This window comes from Nerophis lumbriciformis, linkage group LG26 (assembly GCF_033978685.3).
Source record: "Nerophis lumbriciformis linkage group LG26, RoL_Nlum_v2.1, whole genome shotgun sequence".
Lineage (NCBI taxonomy): Eukaryota > Metazoa > Chordata > Actinopteri > Syngnathiformes > Syngnathidae > Nerophis > Nerophis lumbriciformis.
In genome coordinates this window covers 503,112-525,000 of record NC_084573.2, presented here as the reverse complement: position 1 = coordinate 525,000, position 21,889 = coordinate 503,112, and the positions used below count along the sequence as shown (strand labels likewise).

The 21,889-nt window shown below is 36.5% G+C and overlaps 1 protein-coding gene across 2 annotated transcripts in view; it reads right to left on the bottom strand.

Annotated features, from left to right (window-relative positions):
- The window catches only part of smoc1 (SPARC related modular calcium binding 1), a 74,783-nt gene extending 53,384 nt beyond the window's left edge, over positions 1–21,399 (bottom strand). For both annotated transcript variants that reach the window (XM_061986839.1, XM_061986838.1), the window contains exons 1-3: positions 21,163–21,399; positions 8,439–8,604; positions 3,845–3,928 (exon numbers count right to left, since the gene is read on the bottom strand). In XM_061986839.1, the coding sequence (XP_061842823.1) occupies positions 3,845–3,928; positions 8,439–8,604; positions 21,163–21,240 (328 nt within the window). In that variant the 5' untranslated portion in view covers positions 21,241–21,399. The remainder of the gene's footprint in view (positions 1–3,844; positions 3,929–8,438; positions 8,605–21,162) is intronic.
- Between the last annotated feature and the right edge of the window lie 490 nt (positions 21,400–21,889).

Below are 21,889 nucleotides of genomic sequence, written 5' to 3'. Positions count from 1 at the left end.
TTGACACTTAGAAAAAATCCAGATTTTTTAACATTTAGAAAAAAAAACAATTTTTTGACACTTAGAAAAAAATCCCGATTTTTTGACGCTTAGAAAATATCCCGACATTTTGGCAAAAAATATCCCGACATTTTGACACTTAAAAAAAAATCCAGACTTTTTGGCAGAAAATATCCCGACATTTTGACAGAATGTCCCGACATTTTAACACTTAGAAAAAATCCCCACTTTTTGACAAAAAATATCCCGACATTTTGACAGGAAATATCCTGACATTTTGACACTTAAAAAAAAAAAAGACTTTTTGGCAGAAAATATCCCGACATTTTGACAGAAATGTCCCGACATTTTGACAGCAATGTCCCGACATTTTAACACTTAGAAAAAATCCCCACTTTTTGACAAAAAATATCCCGACATTTTGACAGGAAATGCCCTGACATTTTGACACTTAAAAAAAATCCAGACTTTTTGGCAGAAATATCCAGACATTTTGACAGAAATGTCCCGACATTTTGACAGCAATGTCCCGACATTTTAACACTTAGAAAAAATCCCCACTTTTTGACAAGAAATATCCCGACATTTTGGCAGGAAATACCCTGACATTTTGACACTTAAAAAAAATCCAGACTTTTTGGCAGAAAATATCCAGACATTTTGACAGAAATGTCCCGACATTTTGACACTTAGAAAAAATCTAGACTTTTTGACAGATATCCCGACTTTTTGACACTAAGAAAAAATCCCCATTATTTGACCAAAAAAATCCAGATTTTTTGACAGGAAATATCCCGACATTTTGACAGAAAATATCCTGACATTTTGACAGAAAATATGCCGACATTTTGACAGAAAATATGCCGACATTTTGAATTTTTAAAAATCCCGACTTTTTGACACTTAGAAAAAATCCCGACTTTTTGACAGAAAATATCCCGACATTTTGACACTTAAAAAAAATCCCCACTCTTTGACACTTGGAAAAAATCCCAATTTTTTGACATTTGGAAAATATCCCAACTTTTTGACACTTAAAAAAAATTCTGAGTTTTTGAAAAAAAAAATCCAGACTTTTTGACACAGAAAAAATCCAGACTTTTTGACACTTAGAAAATATCCTGACATTTTGACACTTACAAAAAAATCCCATATTTTTGACAAAATATCCAAACATTTTGACACTTGGAAAAAAATCCAGACTTTTTCCCACTTTGAAAAAATCTCGATTTTTTGACAGAAAATATCTCGACATTTTGACAGAAAATATCCCGACATTTTGACACTCCGAAAAAATCCCCACTTTTTGACACTTAGAAAAATCCCCACTTTTTGACGGATAATATCCCGACATTTTGATAAATAGAAAAAAATCCTCACTTTTAGACACTAAGAAAAAATCCCGACTTTTTGACAGATAATATCCCGACATTTTGACAGCAAATATACCGACTTTTTGACACTCCGAAAAAATACCCACTTTTTGACACTAACAAAAAATTTCCCACTTTTTTACACTTAGAAAAAATCCCCACTTTTTGACAGAATATCCCGACATTTTGACACTTGGAAAAAATCCAGACTTTTTGACAGCAAATATCCCGACTTTTTGAAACTTAGAGAAAATCCTGAATTTTTGACACATTGAAAAAATCCAGACTTTTTGACACTTAGAAAAAATCCCAACATTTTGACAGCAAATGTCCCAACATTTTGACAGCAAATGTCCCAACATTTTGACAGAAAATGTCCCGACATTTTAACACTTGGAAAAATCCCGACTTTATGACAGAAATATCTCGACATTTTGACACTTACAAAAAATTCCAAATTTTTCACACTTGGAAAAAATCCCGACTATATGACACTTAAAAAACGACTTTTTGACTTTTAGAAAAAATCCCGAATTTTGACGAAATATCCTGACATTTTGACACTTGGAAAAAATCCAGACTTTTTGACACTTAGAAAAATTCCCGACTTTTTCACACTTAAAAAAAATCTCGATTTTTTGACAGAAATATACCGACATTTTGACACCTCGAAAAAATCCCGGCTTTTTGACAGAAATATCCCGACATTTTGACACTTGGAAACTATCCTGACATTTTGACACTAAGAAAAAACTTAAACCGACTTTTTCACACTTAAAAAAAATCTCGACTTTTTTACAGAAATATCCCGACATTTTGACAGAAATATCCCGACATTTTGACACCTAAAAAAAATCTTGACTTTTTGACATGAATATCCCGACATTTTGACAGAAATATCCCGACATTTTGACACCTAGAAAAAATCCCCACTTTTTGAGAGAAAATATCCCCACTTTTTGACACTTGGAAAAAATCCATATTTTTTGACACTTGGAAAAAATCCCAACTTTTTGACACTTGGAAAAAATCCCAACTTTTTGACACTTGGAAAAAATCTCAACTTTTTGACAGTTGGAAAAAATCTCAACTTTTTGACACTTGGAAAAAATCTCGACTTTTTGACAGAAATATCCCGACATTTTGACAGAAATATCCTGACATTTTGACACTTAGAAAAAAATCCCGACTTTTTGACAGAAAATATCCCGACATTTTGACACTTGGAAAAAATCCCCACTTTTTGACACTTAGAAAAATTCCCGACTTTTTCACACTTAAAAAAAATCTCGATTTTTTGACAGAAATATACCGACATTTTGACACCTCGAAAAAATCCCGGCTTTTTGACAGAAATATCCCGACATTTTGACACTTGGAAACTATCCTGACATTTTGACACTAAGAAAAAACTTAAACCGACTTTTTCACACTTAAAAAAAATCTCGACTTTTTTACAGAAATATCCCGACATTTTGACAGAAATATCCCGACATTTTGACACCTAAAAAAAATCTTGACTTTTTGACATGAATATCCCGACATTTTGACAGAAATATCCCGACATTTTGACACCTAGAAAAAATCCCCACTTTTTGAGAGAAAATATCCCCACTTTTTGACACTTGGAAAAAATCCATATTTTTTGACACTTGGAAAAAATCCCAACTTTTTGACACTTGGAAAAAATCCCAATTTTTTGACACTTGGAAAAAATCTCAACTTTTTGACAGTTGGAAAAAATCTCAACTTTTTGACACTTGGAAAAAATCTCGACTTTTTGACAGAAATATCCCGACATTTTGACAGAAATATCCTGACATTTTGACACTTAGAAAAAAATCCCGACTTTTTGACAGAAAATATCCCGACATTTTGACACTTGGAAAAAATCCCCACTTTTTGACACTTAGAAAAAAATCCCCACTTTTTGAAAATAAAAATATCCCGGCATTTTGACACTTAGAAAAAAATCCCAAATTTTTTACAAAATATCCCGACATTTTGACACTTGGAAAATATCCTGACATTTTGACATTAAGAAAAAAATCCCCACTTTTTTACATTTAGATAAAATCCCAATTTTGACACTTAGAAAAAATCCCCACTTTTTGACAGATAATATCTTGACATTTTGACACTTAAAAAAAATCCCCCTTTTTGAAACTTGGAAAAAAATCCCAATTTTTTGACACTTGGAAAACATCCCAATTTTTTGACACTTGGAAAAAATTCCAACTTTTTGACACTTGGACAAAATAGGGGTTAGGGTTAGCCATGATACATAGACGTTAAAACGGTGGTATTTGGGGGCGGGGTTCAATTCATTTGACAGTTTTGCAACAGGTGTGTTTGAAGGTAGGACTTTGTCACACAACCAAGTCATCCATCTTTGATATCTGCCAACATGTCCTCCAGTCATCATTCATCATAATGATGCTTCAACATGGCTGACGCACTGCAGTGCTCACCTGTTTGCGCCATCTCTCCGCCCACAGATGTGGGCGTCGGTGCCGGAGACGCCGGAGACTGAGCCGGCTTAGCCCAGTTTCTTCCTGAAAGGCAAAACGTGAACCAGTAAATCCTGGATCTGTTCCCAGACTGTCTGCAAACAGCAACACACCCAACTAATTGACAAACAACACTCTGCTATCAAAAAGTCATTCAGTCCACACTTACAAACATGCAACACCATGGTACTAAGGCAGTAAAGTCATTGGACCGTGGTACTAAGGCAGGAAACTACTTGTACCAGTACAGTACAAGTACCAGTACAGTTCTAGTGCCAGAACGTAGCTACTTGTACCAGTACAGTACCAGTACCAGTACAGTACCAGTGCCAGAACGTAGCTACTTGCACCAGTACAGTACCAGTACCAGTGCCAGAACGTAGCTACTTGTACCAGTACAGTACCAGTACCAGTGCCAGAACGTAGCTACTTGTACCAGTACCAGTACAGTAAGCCATACACGTCTCTAGCTTCCTCGCTCTTTGTGTTTCCCCTCAGTTGTGCTCATTGTGTCTTGTCCTGTGTCGTCATCCAGCAGCCCTTCGTCATCCCCTGGTTTCCAGCTGTGTGTCTCGTCTCCCCGGATCCCCTCTGGACTTCCTGCTGCCTTCCTGGATCTCAACCTCAAGCCTGCCCTCGGACAACGACGCCTCGCTCGGGCTCCTGACCTCCTGACCTCCTGACCTCCTGCCTGTGCCCAGACCTCTGAGCCCGCCTTGCCCTTTCTGGATCTTGATATTATTTGTATTTTATGTTGTTTCAGAGTTCTTAAAACACATTTTTGTCACAAATGTTTCGTAAAGCACAGACTCGGCAAAGAAAGAAAATATAGGCAACAATTACAAGAGTTAAGTTTTTAATCAAAGACAGCAATCATAAATGAATCTTTCAGCACATACACAATGTTGACATCTATAGTTATATTTTGATAAACAATCATAAATGAATCTTTCAGCACATACACAATGTTGACATCTATAGTTATATTTTGATAAACAATCATAAATGAATCTTTCAGCACATACACAATGTTGACATCTATAGTTATATTTTGATAAACAATCATAAATGAATCTTTCAGCACATACACAATGTTGACATCTATAGTTATATTTTGATAAACAATCATAAATGAATCTTTCAGCACGTACACAATGTTGACATCTAGTTATATTTTGATAAACAATCATAAATGAATCTTTCAGCACGTACACAATGTTGACATCTATAGTTATATTTTGATAAACAATCATAAATGAATCTTTCAGCACATACACAATGTTGACATCTATAGTTATATTTTGATAAAGACAGGGAAAAACTCATAAAGGGTGCGTGCAACAACAACAACAACAACAACAACAACAACAACAACAACAACAACAAACATAGCAGTAGACACCAAGTTAAATCATGAAATACAACTTTACCCCAGCAAAAACCATACATATTTATCCGGGAGAGTTTTGATACTAATTTCTTTGACCCACACACACACAAATAAGTTGTAGACCTCCAACCTTTTCCAAGTTTTGGCTTAATATCCCCGACATTTTGACACTTAGAAAAAATCCCGACTTTTTCACACTTAGAAAAAATCCCGACTTTTTCACTTAGAAAAAATCCCGACTTTTTCACACTTAGAAAAAATCCCGACTTTTTGACAGCAATATCCCGACATTTTGACAGTTAGAAAAAATCACGACTTTTTCACACTTAGAAAAAATTCTGATTTTTTGACAGAAATATCCCGACATTTTGACACTTACAAAAAATCACGACTTTTTGATGAAAAAAATCCCGAGTTTTTGACACTTATAAAAGATACATTTTGACACTAAAAAAAAATCCCCACTTTTTGACACCTAGAAAAAAAATTCCTGACTTTTTGACACTAACAAATAATTCCCGACTGTTTGACACTTTGAAAAAAATCCAGATTTTTTGACCGAAATATCCCGACATTTTGACACTTAGAAAAAAATCACAACTTTTTGACACATAGAAAAAATCCCGACATTTTGACACTTAGAAAAAATCCCGACATTTTGACACTTAGAAAAAATCCCGACATTTTGACACTTAGAAAAAAATCACAACTTTTTGACACATAGAAAAAATCCCGACATTTTGACACTTAGAAAAAATCCCGACATTTTGACACTTAGAAAAAATCCCGACATTTTGACACTTAGAAAAAATTCACAACTTTTTGACGAAAAAAATTCACAACTTTTTGACCGAAAAAAAAATCACGATTTTTTTTACAAAAAAAATCCAGACTTTTTGACAGAAAATCTCAACATTTTGACAGAAAATATCCCGACATTTTGACAGAAAATATGCCGACATTTTGACAGATAATATCCAGACATTTTGACACTTAGAAAAAAATCCCGAATTTTTCATACTTATAAAAAATCCTGACATTTTCACACTTAGAAAAAAATCCCGATTTTTTGACAGGAATATCCCGACATTTTGACACTTACAAAAAAATCACGATTTTTTTGACGAAAAAAATCCTGAGTTTTTAACACTTATAAAAGATACATTTTGACACTAAGAAAAAAATCCAGACTTTTTGACACTTAGAAAAAAATCACAACTTTTTGACACCTAGAAAAAATCCCGACGTTTTGACACTGAGAAAAAATCCCCACTTTTTGACACTTAGAAAAAATTCACAACTTTTTGACGAAAAAAAATCAAGATTTTTTGACCGAAAAAAATCCAGATTTTTTTACAAAAAAATCCAGACTTTTTGACAGAAAATCTCAACATTTTGACAGAAAATATCCCGACATTTTGACAGAAAATATGCCGACATTTTGACAGATAATATCCAGACATTTTGACACTTATAAAAAATCCCGACTTTTTCACACTTAGAAAAAAATCCCGATTTTTTGACAGGAATATCCCGACATATTGACACTTACAAAAAATCAAGATTTTTTTGATGAAAAAAATCCTGAGTTTTTAACACTTATAAAAGATACATTTTGACACTAAGAAAAAATCCAGACTTTTTGACACTTAGAAAAAATCTCGACTTTTTGACAGAAATATTCCGACATTTTGACAGAAAATATTTTTATATTTTGACAGGAAATATGCCGACATTTTGACACTTAGAAAAAATCTTGACTTTTTGACAGAAAATATCCCGACATTTTGACAGAAATATGCCGACATTTTGACAGAAATATGCTGACATTTTGACACTTTGAAAAAATCTTGACTTTTTGACAAAAATATCCCGACATTTTGACAGAAAATATGCCGACATTTTGACAGAAATATGCCGACATTTTGACGGATAATATCCCGACATTTTGACACTTAGAAAAAATCCAGACTTTTTGACACCTAGAAAAAAAATTCCCGACTTTTTGACACTAAGAAAAAATTCCCGACTTTTTGACACTAAGAAAAAATTCCCGACTGTTTGACACTTTGAAAAAAATCCAGATTTTTTTGACAGAAATATCCTGACATTTTGACAGAAAATATGCCGACATTTTGACACTTCGAAAACTCTTGACTTTTTGACAGAAATATCCCGACATTTTGACAGGAAATATGCCGACATTTTGACAGAAATATGCCGACATTTTGACGGATAATATCCCAACATTTTGACACTTAGAAAAAATCCCGACTTTTTGACACCTAGAAAAAAAATTCCCGACTTTTTGACACTAAGAAAAAATTCCCGACTGTTTGACACTTTGAAAAAAATCCAGATTTTTTTTGACAGAAATATCCCGACATTTTGACACTTCGAAAAAATCCAGACTTTTTGCCACTTAGAAAATTTCCCGACTTTTTCACACTTTTTTTGACCAAAGAAATCTCGACTTTTTGACAAAAAAAAAATCAAAAATCAAAAATAGGTGAGGCTTTTAATCCCAGGAACACCATCCTACCATCAAGCATGGTGGTGGTAGTATTATGCTCTGGGCCTGTTTTGCTGCCAATGGAACTGCTGCTTTAAATGGGACAATGAAAACACTTTGTAATCCATTGAGTTCAGGTGCCCTGCGATAAAACAAAAGCTGTCTTTCAACTAATCAAGCAAAAGGCTTGTAAAACTCCACTGTGTGCGATGGGATGCGACATGGAGGTGTTGGTTTCTTTGATCTATTGTTGATCTCCTGACCCGAGATCTACAAAGCGGAGAGGAAGCAGGACCTGACACCGCTCCAGGCACCTTTTCTTTGAACTGTTTATGATTGAGTGCAACAGCTATTTATGACCACCTCCCCTTAGGAGCAGCTGCGTAATGTAATGGAATGCTATGTAACCAGAAAAGGCCCAAATAAAAGTGGAGGCGTGGAACTCCCTCTTCAGAGCACATGGTAGGGGCAAGGGATTGTGGGTTATGAAATACTATTGTTTTGCATCCACAGGGCTGCGAATGTGCAATATCAGCAAAGTGTAACATTGACGTTGGTTGGCAAGGAGACACATCTCAAAGAGGAAACACTGACTACTCTAAATCCAGGTCACAATGCCGGGATGTGGCGTGGCCACAAAACGGCGTCCTCACCTCGACAGCGGCCGCGGTGCGCCAGCGTCAGCGTCTTGTCCTTGCAGCGCGCCCTCTGCAGCTCGCACCCATTCTCGTAGCTCCGCCCATCCGAGCCGCACACGGGCTTGGCCTGTGGGCGCGTGCAGACGCCGCCGCAGTGGTTGTCTCGCTCGCCAATCAGCCACTGGGAGGACACACGAACATTTAACATTCATTGACAAGTGCTATTAAGGAATTCCTGGAATTTCAGGAAAACCGGGAATTTTTCCATGGCTGCCCACTGGAGAGGATGGAGACTACATTACAGTACAGTATGTACAGTACAGTATGTACATACTGTATGTACATACTGTATGTTGTACAAACTCCAAAAGCAGTGAAGTTGTCAGGTTGTGTAAATGGTAAATAAAAAGAGAATACAACAAATCCTTTTCAACTTATATTCAATTGAATAGACTGCAAAGACAAGATATTTCATGTTCACACTGACAAACTACATTATTTTTTACAAATATTAGCTCATTTGGAATTTGATGCCTGCAACATGTTTCAAAGAAGCTGGCACAAGTGGCAAAAAAGAGTGAAAAAGTTGACGAATTTCAGGATTTCACCATCTACGCTCCGTAATATCATCAAAAGGTTCAGAGAATGTGGAGAAATCACTGCACGTAAGCCATGATATTACACACCTTGGATCCCTCAGGCGCTACTGCTTCAAAAAGCCACATCAGTGTGAAAAGGATATCACCACATGGGCTCAGGAACACTTCATAAACCCACTGTCAGTAACTACAGTTGGTCGCTACATCTGTAAGTGCAAGTTAAAACTCTACTATGCAAAGCCAAAGCCATTTATCAACAACACCCAGAAACGCTTGGCTGGGCCCGAGCTCATCTAAGATGGACTGATGCAAAGTGGAAAAATGTTCTGTGGTCTGACGAGTCCACATTTCAAATTGTTTTTGGAAACTGTGGACCAAAGAGGAAAAAAACCATCTAGGGTGAAAGTGTAAAAGTCAGCATGTGTGATGGTATGGGGGTGTATTAGTGGCCAAGACATGGGTAACTTACACATCTGTGAAGGCACCGTTAATGCTGAAAGGTACATACAGCTTTTGGAGCAACATATGTTGCCATCCAAGCAATGTAATCATGGACGCCCCTGCTTATTTCAGCAAGCCAGGTGTTACAGGTGCCACAACAAACACAGCAGAGGTCTTAAGACCTGGCCTGGCAGGTACTTGTCAACTATCAAGGAAAGTGGACTTCATTTGGCTCTTTTGGTTCTGAGTCACGGCCCTAATGGACCTTCTGACCTTCCACCTCCCAGCTACAACTGCAAGTAGCGGAAGTGGAAATAAAGAGGAGTGAGCAAGTAAGTCTCCCACGTAAGGTCTTAGTCATCTTAGTAAGTCTCCCACGTAAGGTCTTAGTCATCTTAGTAAGTCTCCCACGTAAGGTCTTAGTCATCTTAGTAAGTCTCCCACGTAAGGTCTTAGTCATCTTAGTAAGTCTCCCACGTAAGGTCTTAGTCATCTTAGTAAGTCTCCCACGTAAGGTCTTAGTCATCTTAGTAAGTCTCCCACGTAAGGTCTTAGTCATCTTAGTAAGTCTCCCACGTAAGGTCTTAGTCATCTTAGTAAGTCTCCCACGTAAGGTCTTAGTCATCTTAGTAAGTCTCCCACGTAAGGTCTTAGTCATCTTAGTAAGTCTCCCACGTAAGGTCTTAGTCATCTTAGTAAGTCTCCCACGTAAGGTCTTAGTCATCTTAGTAAGTCTCCCACGTAAGGTCTTAGTCATCTTAGTAAGTCTCCCACGTAAGGTCTTAGTCATCTTAGTAAGTCTCCCACGTAAGGTCTTAGTCATCTTAGTAAGTCTCCCACGTAAGGTCTTAGTCATCTTAGTAAGTCTCCCACGTAAGGTCTTAGTCATCTTAGTAAGTCTCCCACGTAAGGTCTTAGTCATCTTAGTAAGTCTCCCACGTAAGGTCTTAGTCATCTTAGTAAGTCTCCCACGTAAGGTCTTAGTCATCTTAGTAAGTCTCCCACGTAAGGTCTTAATCATCTTAGTAAGTCTCCCACGTAAGGTCTTAGTCATCTTAGTAAGTCTCCCACGTAAGGTCTTAGTCATCTTAGTAAGTCTCCCACGTAAGGTCTTAGTCATCTTAGTAAGTCTCCCACGTAAGGTCTTAGTCATCTTAGTAAGTCTCCCACGTAAGGTCTTAGTCATCTTAGTAAGTCTCCCACGTAAGGTCTTAGTCATCTTAGTAAGTCTCCCACGTAAGGTCTTAGTCATCTTAGTAAGTCTCCCACGTAAGGTCTTAGTCATCTTAGTAAGTCTCCCACGTAAGGTCTTAGTCATCTTAGTAAGTCTCCCACGTAAGGTCTTAGTCATCTTAGTAAGTCTCCCACGTAAGGTCTTAGTCATCTTAGTAAGTCTCCCACGTAAGGTCTTAGTCATCTTAGTAAGTCTCCCACGTAAGGTCTTAGTCATCTTAGTAAGTCTCCCACGTAAGGTCTTAGTCATCTCACATATGGGGGGGGGGGGGCACAGGTCCGGTGGCCATGGATGAAGTGCTGGCTGTCCAGAGTCGGGACCCGGGGTGGACCGCTTGCCTGTGCATCGGTTGGGAACATCTCTGCGCTGCTGACCCGTCTCCGCTCGGGATGGTGTCCTGCTGGCCCCACTATGGACTGGACTCTTACTATTATGTTAGATCCACTATGGACTGGACTCTCACTATTATGTTAGATCCACTATGGACTGGACTCTTACTATTATGTTAGATCCACTATGGACTGGACTCTCACACTATTATGTTAGATCCACTATGGACTGGACTCTCACTATTATGTTAGATCCACTATGGACTGGACTCTTACTATTATGTTGGATCCACTATGGACTGGACTCTTACTATTATGCTAGATCCACTATGGACTGGACTCTCACTATTATGTTAGATCCACTATGGACTGGACTCTCACACTATTATGTTAGATCCACTATGGACTGGACTCTCACTATTATGTTAGATCCACTATGGACTGGACTCTCACTATTATGTTAGATCCACTATGGACTGGACTCTCACACTATTATGTTAGATCCACTATGGACTGGACTCTTACTATTATGTTAGATCCACTATGGACTGGACTCTCACACTATTATGTTAGATCCACTATGGACTGGACTCTCACTATTATGTTAGATCCACTATGGACTGGACTCTCACTATTATGTTAGATCCACTATGGACTGGACTCTCACAATATTATGTCAGACCCACTCGACATCCATTGCTTTCGGTCTCCCCTGGGGGGGGGGGGGGGGTTACCCACATATGCGGTCCTCTCCAAGGTTTCTCATAGTCATTCACATTGACGTCCCACTGGGGTGAGTTTTTCCTTGCCCTTATGTGGGCTTTGTACCGAGGATGTCGTTGTGGCTTGTGCAGCCCTTTGAGACACTTGTGATTTAGGGCTATATAAATAAACATTGATTGATTGATTGATTGATTGAACTATGCACAAGACAAATAAACACAGCTTTGTTGTACACACAAACTCCACAAGCAGTGAAGTTGTCAGGTTGTGTAAATGGTCAATAAAAAGAGAATACAACAAATCCTTTTCAACTTATATTCAATTGAATAGACTGCAAAGACAAGATATTTCATGTTCACACTGACAAACTTTCTTATTGTTTTGCAAATATTAGCTCATTTGGAATCCAGAGAAAACTATAATCATATAAATAAAGTGTCAACATTTCTTTAGTTTGCAGAGTTGGACAGGAAGTGACGTCTGGCGTTATTATGTGAAATAATGTTCTTCCTATGTTAGTCTTTACTTCCTGTCTGGCGCTCTTGTTTTTAGTCTCCACTTCCTGTTCTGCCACCTGCCTCTGATTAGTAATCAGGAGACTCGCCTGCCTCTGATCACTAATCAGAGGGGTCTGTATGCCAGCCTCACTTGCGTATTGTTTATGACAGACAGTGACGTCTTCTAGCGGGTGTTGTTGATGGCCCTTGTGTTGGAAGTGTAAGTCGCGGTCTTGGTCTGTTCCAAAGTGCTTCCCACCTGGTGAGACTGATGACGGAAACGGGAAACTTTGCCCTCCCACTCACCACCAACAAATGGTGGGGAAAAAAAGGTGTATCAAATCATACACTTGGGGAGTTGTGGGTTGTGACCATTGTGTTTCAGCAGCCGTGTGAAGAGAGACTAGTTAGTCATTCTGTACTTTCATTGTGAGAGCCAACCACAAGTGAACATCCTCAGCCAAACTTCAGGACTGCTTCCAACACACAGACTGGGACCTCTTCCAACAACAGGAGCTGGAGACAGCCACAGGAACGGTGCTGGACTACATAAAGTTCTGCATCGGGAATGTGACTGTGGAAAAAACCATCCGGGTTTACCCCAACAAGAAACCCTGGATGACCAGCCAGGTCCGCACACTCCTCAGGGCCCGCGACGCAGCCTTCAGGTCAGGGGACAGGGCACTGTACAGTGTTGCTAGAGCCGACCTGAAGAGAGGGATTAAAAAAGCAAAGGCGGACCACAGGAGGTGCATAGAGTCCCATCTGTCCAGCAAAAACTCACGGGAGGTGTGGCGGGGCATTCATGACATCACGAACTTCAGAGGCTGCAATATGACAACTGCGGATCAGAGTGCGACACTGGCAGAGGAGCTTAACTGTTTCTTTGCCCGTTTCGAAACCCCCCAGCGACACTCATCTGCTCCAGTCCTGCCCCCGCCCCCACCGGGCTCCGGCGCCACTCCACTCACTGTACAGGAGCACAGTGTCAGACGAGTGCTCCTGGCTGTGAACCCCAGGAAGGCTACCGGACCAGACGGAGTACCTGGAAAGGTGCTCAGGACGTGCGCCCACCAGCTCGCTCCCCCCCTCACCAGGATCTTCAACCTCTCCCTGGCTCAGGCAGTCATCCCATCCTGCCTGAAGTCATCTACAATAATCCCGGTGCCGAAGAAGTCTCCCATCACCAGCCTGAATGATTACCGACCAGTGGCCCTCACTCCGGTAATCATGAAGTGCTTCGAGCGACTTGTTCTCCAGCACATCAAGGACCATATCCCTCCAGACTTCGACCCCCACCAGTTCGCATACCGGGCGAACAGGTCCACAGAGGACGCCATCGCTGTTGCTCTCCACTCTGCTCTGAACCACCTGGAGCAGCAGCAGAGCTACGTCCGGATGCTCTCTGTGGACTATAGCTCTGCCTTCAATACAATAATCCCGGACAGACTCTGCAATAAACTGGACACTCTTGGCCTCCCCCCTCTCACAAACGCCTGGATAAGGGACTTCCTAACGGACCGACCCCAGAATGTGAGACTTGGCCCGCACCTCTCATCCTCCCGCACGCTGAGCATCGGCTCCCCACAGGGCTGTGTGCTGAGCCCCCTCCTCTACTGCCTTTACACCCATGACTGCAGTCCGGCCCACAGTGACAACCTTACCGTCAAGTTCGCCGACGATACCACAGTGGTCGGGCTCATCTCCAGGGGTGACGAGGCTGCCTACAGAGAGGAGGTCCTGAAGCTGACGGCCTGGTCTTCGGAGAACAACCTCGCTCTCAACACCAGCAAGACCAGACAGATCATCCTCGACTTCAGGAGGAGCAGCACCGACCCTGCCCCCCTCTACATCAACGGCGAGCGTGTAGAGAGGGTCCACACCTTCAGGTACCTTGGAGTCCACATCTCTAATGACTTCTCCTGGACAGTCAACACCACATCAATCATCAAGAAGGCTCAGCAGCGGCTACACTTCCTTAGAGTCCTCGGGAAGTACAACCTGAAGCCTGACCTGCTGCTGACCTTCTACCGCTCGTCCATCGAGAGCCTGCTGACCTACTGTATTACGGTATGGTACGGCAGCTGCACTGCAGCAGACAGGGAGAGGCTGCAAAGAGTGGTCGAGACAGCTCAGAAGATCATCGGCCGCCCTCTCCCCTCTCTGACGGACATCTACACCTCCCGCTGCCTCAACAGAGCCAGTGCCATCATCAAGGACAGCACCCACCCTGGCTCTGACCTGTTCCACCTGCTGCCCTCTGGGAAGCGCTACAGGTGCATTAAAACCAAAACAAACAGGCTAAAGAACAGCTTCTTCCCCAGGGCCATAACCATCCTGAACGGACTGCCCCATTGTCCCTCATAACTGCCTTCTCTTCGGTGCAATAACCCATTCCACCAACCACCCTGTTTTTGTTTTTGTTTTTGTTTTTTCATGTATATATTCATTTCACACCATATTCATTGCACTTCTACATTTTTTATATTTTTATATATTTGCACATTGTTTTTCTAGCATGCACACATCGCACTGTATGGAATGGCCTCAATCTCGTTACCTTGCGTAATGACAATAAAGATGATTCTGATTCTGATTCTGATTCTGAACATGGAGAGTTAGTCATATGCAGAAGTACAGAAGAAGAACATTCCAGATGACATCATTTGCAGAAAACATTCAAGCAAAACAAATGTGTTTGGAATTAGCAGTCAACTTTATTCTCCTGCCTTTTTTTCTTCTTCTTTTTGAAGAATGTGGAGAAATCACTGCACGTAAGCCATGATATTACACACCTTGGATCCCTCAGGCGCTACTGCATCAAAAAGCCACATCGGTGTGTAAAGGATATCACCACATGGGCTCAGGAACACTTCATAAACCCACTGTCAGTAAATACAGTTGGTCGCTACATCTGTAAGTGCAAGTTAAAACTCTACTATGCAAAGCCAAAGCCATTTATCAACAACACCCGGAAACGCTTGGCTGGGCCCGAGCTCATCTAAGATGGACTGATGCAAAGTGGAAAAGCGTTCTGTGGTCTCAAGAGTCCACATTTCAAATAGTTTTTGGAAACTGTGGACCAAAGAGGAAAAGAACCATCCGGATTGTTCTAGAGTGAGAGTGTAAAAGGCAGCATGTGTGATGGTATGGGGGTGTATTAGTGCCCAAGACATGGGTAACTTACACATCTGTGAAGGCACCATTAATGCTGAAAGGTACATACAGCTTTTTCAGCAACATATGTTGCCATCCAAGCATGGACGCCCCTGCTTATTTCAGCAAGGCAATGGCAAGCCAGGTGTTACAGGTGCCACAACAAACACAGCAGAGGTCTTAACACCTGGCCTGGCAGGTACTTGTCAACTATCAAGGAAAGTGGACTTCATTTGGCTCTTTTGGTTCTGAGTCACAAAGTCACTAAGTCATTTCCACACTTTTTCCCTGACGGTACTTTTCACTCAATAGGAATGGTGCATCATCATCATCATCATCATCATCATCATCATTCAGCCTTCATCAAAGGGCTTCACCAGGAACGTTCCGGACTCTGGGATTAGACTAATTGACTTTTATGATGGAAAATAGTTTTTTTTTTGCGGGGGAAGAAAAACCTTGCAGAGGCTTTGTTTCCCTCAGCGAGACTTTCTGAACATAATTAATGGTTAGCACCTCCACATGTATTATTATTAATATGTATCTATAATATTTATTATTATTAATATGTATATATGATATGTATTATTATTAATATGTATCCATAATATGTATTATTATTAATATGTATATATAATATGTATTATTATTAATATGTATGTATAATATTTATTATTATTCATATGTACAGTATATATAATATTTATTATAATTCATATGCATATATATTTATTACTATTAATATGTGTATATAATATTGATTACTATTAATATGTATGTATAATATTTATTGTTATTAATATGTATGTATAAAATGTATTATTATTAATATATGTATATAATGTGTATTATTATTATGTGTATATATAATATTTATTATTATTAATATGTACACATAATATGTATTATTATTAATATGTATATATAATATTTATTATTATTCATATGTATATATAATATTTATAATTATTCATATGTATATATATTTATTACTATTAATATGCGTATCTAATATTTATTACAATTAATATGCATATATAATATTTATTACTATTAATATGCATATATAATATTTATTATTATTAATATGTATATATAATATTCATTATTATTCATATGTATATATAATATTCATTATTATTCATATGTATATATATTTATTACTATTAATATGTGTATATAATATGTATTACTATTAATATGTATATATAATATTTATCATTATTAATATGTATATATAATATGTATTATTATTAATATGTCACTCTGCACTGCTTGTGTGTAATTATATAAGACATTATTGTGTGAATGTTTATAATGTTTTCTACACCAACATTCATCTATTTATTATTATTATTATTCTACCCATTTTGGAGCGCTCTACCTTCCACATTTTCAACCCGATTCGAAGCATTCCCCCTTCAACACATTCCTCTCATCCTGGACATTCAAACTATTATTTTTCCATGTTCAAAAAAATTCCAGAAATCCCGTTTTTTCAAACCCTATTTTCACCCATTTTTCTATTTTCACCCATTTGTCAACCTATTTCAAGCGTTCCACCGTCAAAACATTCTTTTTAGTCAGGACAAAAAAAAAGTTGTTTTTTGAAATGGAAAAATTCCCGGTTTTCCCCAAATTCCAGGAATTCCGTAATACCATTTCTCAATTCAACATGTTACTACTTCAACATTTCTCCACCGATTTGAAAAACTCCAAAACCAACCATTTCAACTCATTCGGAACATTCACATTTTCTACCATTTTCAAAATAATTCCCACTTTTCCCAAATTTCCATGAAATTCCCATTGAAAAGAATGGGACATTTTTCAAAGTTCCACAACTCCCACATTTTTATCCCATTCAAACTGTTCCAACTTCAAAATATTCAGCCTGTTCAGGAACTAAATGCTCCCTTTCAACAAATATTTCAAAAATTCCCGAATTTCCTACAATTCCCAGTTTTTAGGGACATTTTCCCCATTCAAAATGAATTAGCCATTTTTCAAACTTCCACTACTCCCACATTTTTCAACCAATTCAAACCATTCCACCTTCAACACGTTCAACTCATCCTGGAAATTCAAACAACCATTTTTTCATGTTCAAAAAATTTCCAGGAATTCCTAGTTTTCTCTAACCTTATTTCCAACCTTTTTCAGTGTGATGACTTCTTTCACATTTTTCAACCCACTTCAAGCGTTCCACTGTCAAAACATTCCTCTTAATCAGCACAAAAAACCCAGTTGTTTTATGAACTGGAAAAATTCCCGGTTTTCCCAAAATTCCAGGAATTCCGTAATACCATTTCTCAATTTAAAATGTTACTACTTCAACATTTCTTGTCCAAGAAAAATTCCAACACCAACTCATTCAGAACATTCAAGTTTTTTTTACCATTTTCAAAATAATTCCTGCTTTTGCAAATTTCCAGGAAGTTCCCATTGAAAAGAACGGGACATTTTTCAAAGTTCCACAACTCCCACATTTTTTATTCGATTCAAACTGTTCCAACTTCAAAATATTCAGCCTGTTCAGGAACTAAGTGCTCCCTTTCAACAATTATTTAAAAAATTCCCGGATTTCCTATATATATATATATATATGTATATATATATATATATATATATATATATATATATATATATATATATATATATATATATATATATATATATATATATATATATATATATGGGCAGGGGAGTGCCACCTCATCACAGTATATGTATATATATATATATATACACACACACACACACACACACACACATACATATATACTCATACATATACTGTATATATACACGTATATACATATACTCACACATATACTGTAAATATACACACATATTTACACATATATACATATACACACATTTATACATATATAGATATACATACATACACACATATATACATATAGATACATATATATATATATTATTGTATATTTTATATTCATTTATTGATAGTAATTTTTTAGCAGTGTGAACAATTGCCAATGCTAAAGCTGCATGTGCATAAAAAATGGTTATATTTGTATTTATTTTATTTTTATGGACTGACTTTTCTGGTTGATGTTTCTGATATGTAATAGTTCAAGTTTACACACTTTAAGTAGTGTTTGCTATTCTCATTTCAATAACATCCCCCTTTGTATTCTACTTTTGTGTATCAGTTTTACATCTATGAATGTATTATACTTTTATTTTGTCAACTGTTTTTTCAGTGCCTTTAAAATGCTCTTATGCTGAAAAGTGTTTTAGGTCGTGGAAAAATCCAAAAGCAGCGATGTCATCGTCACAGCAAGAAAATATGTTATTATTTATTATGGAAGGTTTGACCATGAAAACAAGACAAATACAATTATAGACAATAATTCCCACCAATAGGATCATATTTGTGTAAATGTACATTATTCTGATGCGTATTGTATCCTAGTTAGGATTCCTTGTTAATATATATATATATATATATATATATATATATATATATATATATATATATATATATATATATATATATATATATATATATATATATATATATATTGTAAAAAAAACTGTTTAAAAAGTAACTATGTAACAATGTCATTATATAGTCATAAAAACATTCAGAATATTGATTGGACTTTTTTAAGGATCTTACATGATGTATTTATTATATTAAATAACTAAATGAATATTGATTATTTTAAAACAAAAAGTTGGATTTTTTTTAATGTGGGTTTTTTGTTTCTTTTATGCCTTTTTGTTCAGAAAACTTAGATTTTTTTTAATATGTGAAACACACAAAATATACATTATTTTACCCCCTAAAAAATGTTCAAAGTGGAAGTGGAGCCTCAATAATTCATAAAACTATTCATTTTAATTGATTTTTTTTTTCAGATCTATTTGTAAATTATACATTTAAATGTATGTGGGTTTTTGTTTGTTTTTTGCCCTTTTTGTAGAAGAAAAAAGTACTTTTTATACAGCAAAGACACAAAATATGCGTTATTCTTCCCCTCTTTAAAAACAAATTGAAAGTGGAATTATGTTTTACAATGAAAACAAGACAAATACAATTATAGACAATAATTCCCACCAATAGGATCATATTTGTGTAAATGTACATTATTCTGATGCTTATTGTATCCTAGTTATGATTCCTTGTTAAAAAACAAAGTATATGTATATACTATAAAAACCAGTTGAAAAAGTAACTATGTAACAATGTCATTTAAGGATCTTGCATGAGTTATTTATTATATTAAATAACTATTTTTTTATGTGGGGTTTTTTGTTTGTTTTATGCTTTTTTGTCGAGAAAACGTTGGGGTTTTTTTATATGAAAAACACAGAAAATATACCTTATTCTGCCCCCTAAAAAATGTTCAAAGTGGAAGTGGAGCCTCAATAATTCACAAAACTATTGATTTTAATTTATTATTATTTTTTGAGCAATTGCAGATTTTTTTGAAGATTTGTAAATTATATTTTTTTCATGTGGGTTTTTGTTTGTTTTATGCCCTTTTTGTCGAAGAAAAGAATACTTTTTATATAGCAAACACACAAAAATATGCGTTATTCTTCCCCCCTTTAAAAACAAATTGAAAGTGGAATTACGTGTTACAATGAAAACAAGACAAATACAATTATACACAATATTTACATATATTTCCCACCAATAAGATCATATTTGTGTAAATGTACATTAAGATTCCTTGTTAAAAGAAACAAACTAATATATATATATATATATATATATATATATATATATATATATATATATATATATATATATATATATATATATATATATATATATATATATATACTATAAAAAAAACAGTCTACAAATTAACTATGTAACAATGTCATTATATAGTCCATCCATCCATCCATTTTCTACCACTTATTCCCTTTGGGGTCGTCATAATGTAATAATATAACCTTCAGAATATTGATTGGACTTTTTTAAGGATCTTACATGATTTATTTATTATATTAAATAACTAAATTAATATTGATTATTTTAAAACAAAAAGATGGATTTTTTTATGTGGGTTTTTTGTTTCTTTTATGCCTTTTTGTCCAGAATTTTTTTTTTTTTTTTTTTTTTTTAATATGAAAAACACACAAAATATACATTATTTTACCCCCTAAAAAATTTTCAAAGTGGAAGTGGAGCCTCAATAATTCATAAAACTATTGATTATAATAGTTGGGTTTTTCCGATCAATTACAGTGTTTTTTTTTTCAGATCTATTTGTAAATTATATTTTTTTAATGCAGGTTTTTGTTTGTTTAATGCCCCTTTTGTCCAAGAAAAAAGTGTTTTATATAGCAAACACACCAAATATGCGTTATTCTTCCCCCCTTTAAAAAAAATTGAAAGTGGAATTATGTTTTACAATGAAAACAAGACAAATACAATTATACACAATATTTACATATATTTCCCACCAATAGGATCATATTTGTGTAAATGTACATTATGATTCCTTGTTAAAAGAAACAAACATATATATATATATATATATATATATATATATATATATATATATATATATATATATATATATATATATATATATAAAACAGTTTAAAAAATAACTATAGTAATGATGTCATGCATAATAAAATATTGATGTTAAAACCATTATTTATTACATTAAGCTGCTTTAAATCAATATTCTTTTTTTTGAAGTAGTATTTTAAAGTCATTCAATTGAACTGTTGTGATGGCGGGGTCACGTGACTTGGACTCACCCTGGAGGCGTGGGCGTGGCCCAGGCAGCAGAGCAGCAGTGACGTCATCAGGTGACAACAGGTGAGCAGAGACAACATGATGATGCTGCCCGCACCGGAAATGGCCTCCCAAAAAAAACTTCCCTAATTGTTGGTCAAACTTCCTGACGTCACTCGTCACATGATCTCCCCACGCGTGGCTCGGCCGTGTGTGTGTCTGTGTGTGTCCGTGTGTGTCGTGTCTGTGTGTGTCCGTGTTCGTGTTCGTGTTCGTATTCGTGTCGTGTCGTGTCGTGTCGTGTCCGCGGCGGCAGGCTTGACTTTCCACGCGGAGGCTGCTGGACACGCGCTTTTAAAAGAGCGCGGCGGTGATTGACGTGTCGCTCTGGCCAATGGCGGTGAAGCCCCGCCCACGCCCTGACGCATGACGATGAAGATGACTTCCTGTGGGCGTGGTCTTTGTCACTGCTCTGTTAGTGGCTGAAAGAAGTTATTATTATTTATTATATTTTATTTATTAGTCATAATATATTTACTTATTATTTATTATATTTTATTTATTAGTCATAATATATTTATTTATTATTTATTATATTTTATTTATTAGTCATAATCCATTGTCATGTAAACATGTTTTTATTTATTATTTATTATATTGTATTTATTAGTCATAATTAATTATCATGTAAACTTGCTGTTTATTTATTATTTATTATATTGTATTTATTAGTCATAATTAATTGCCATG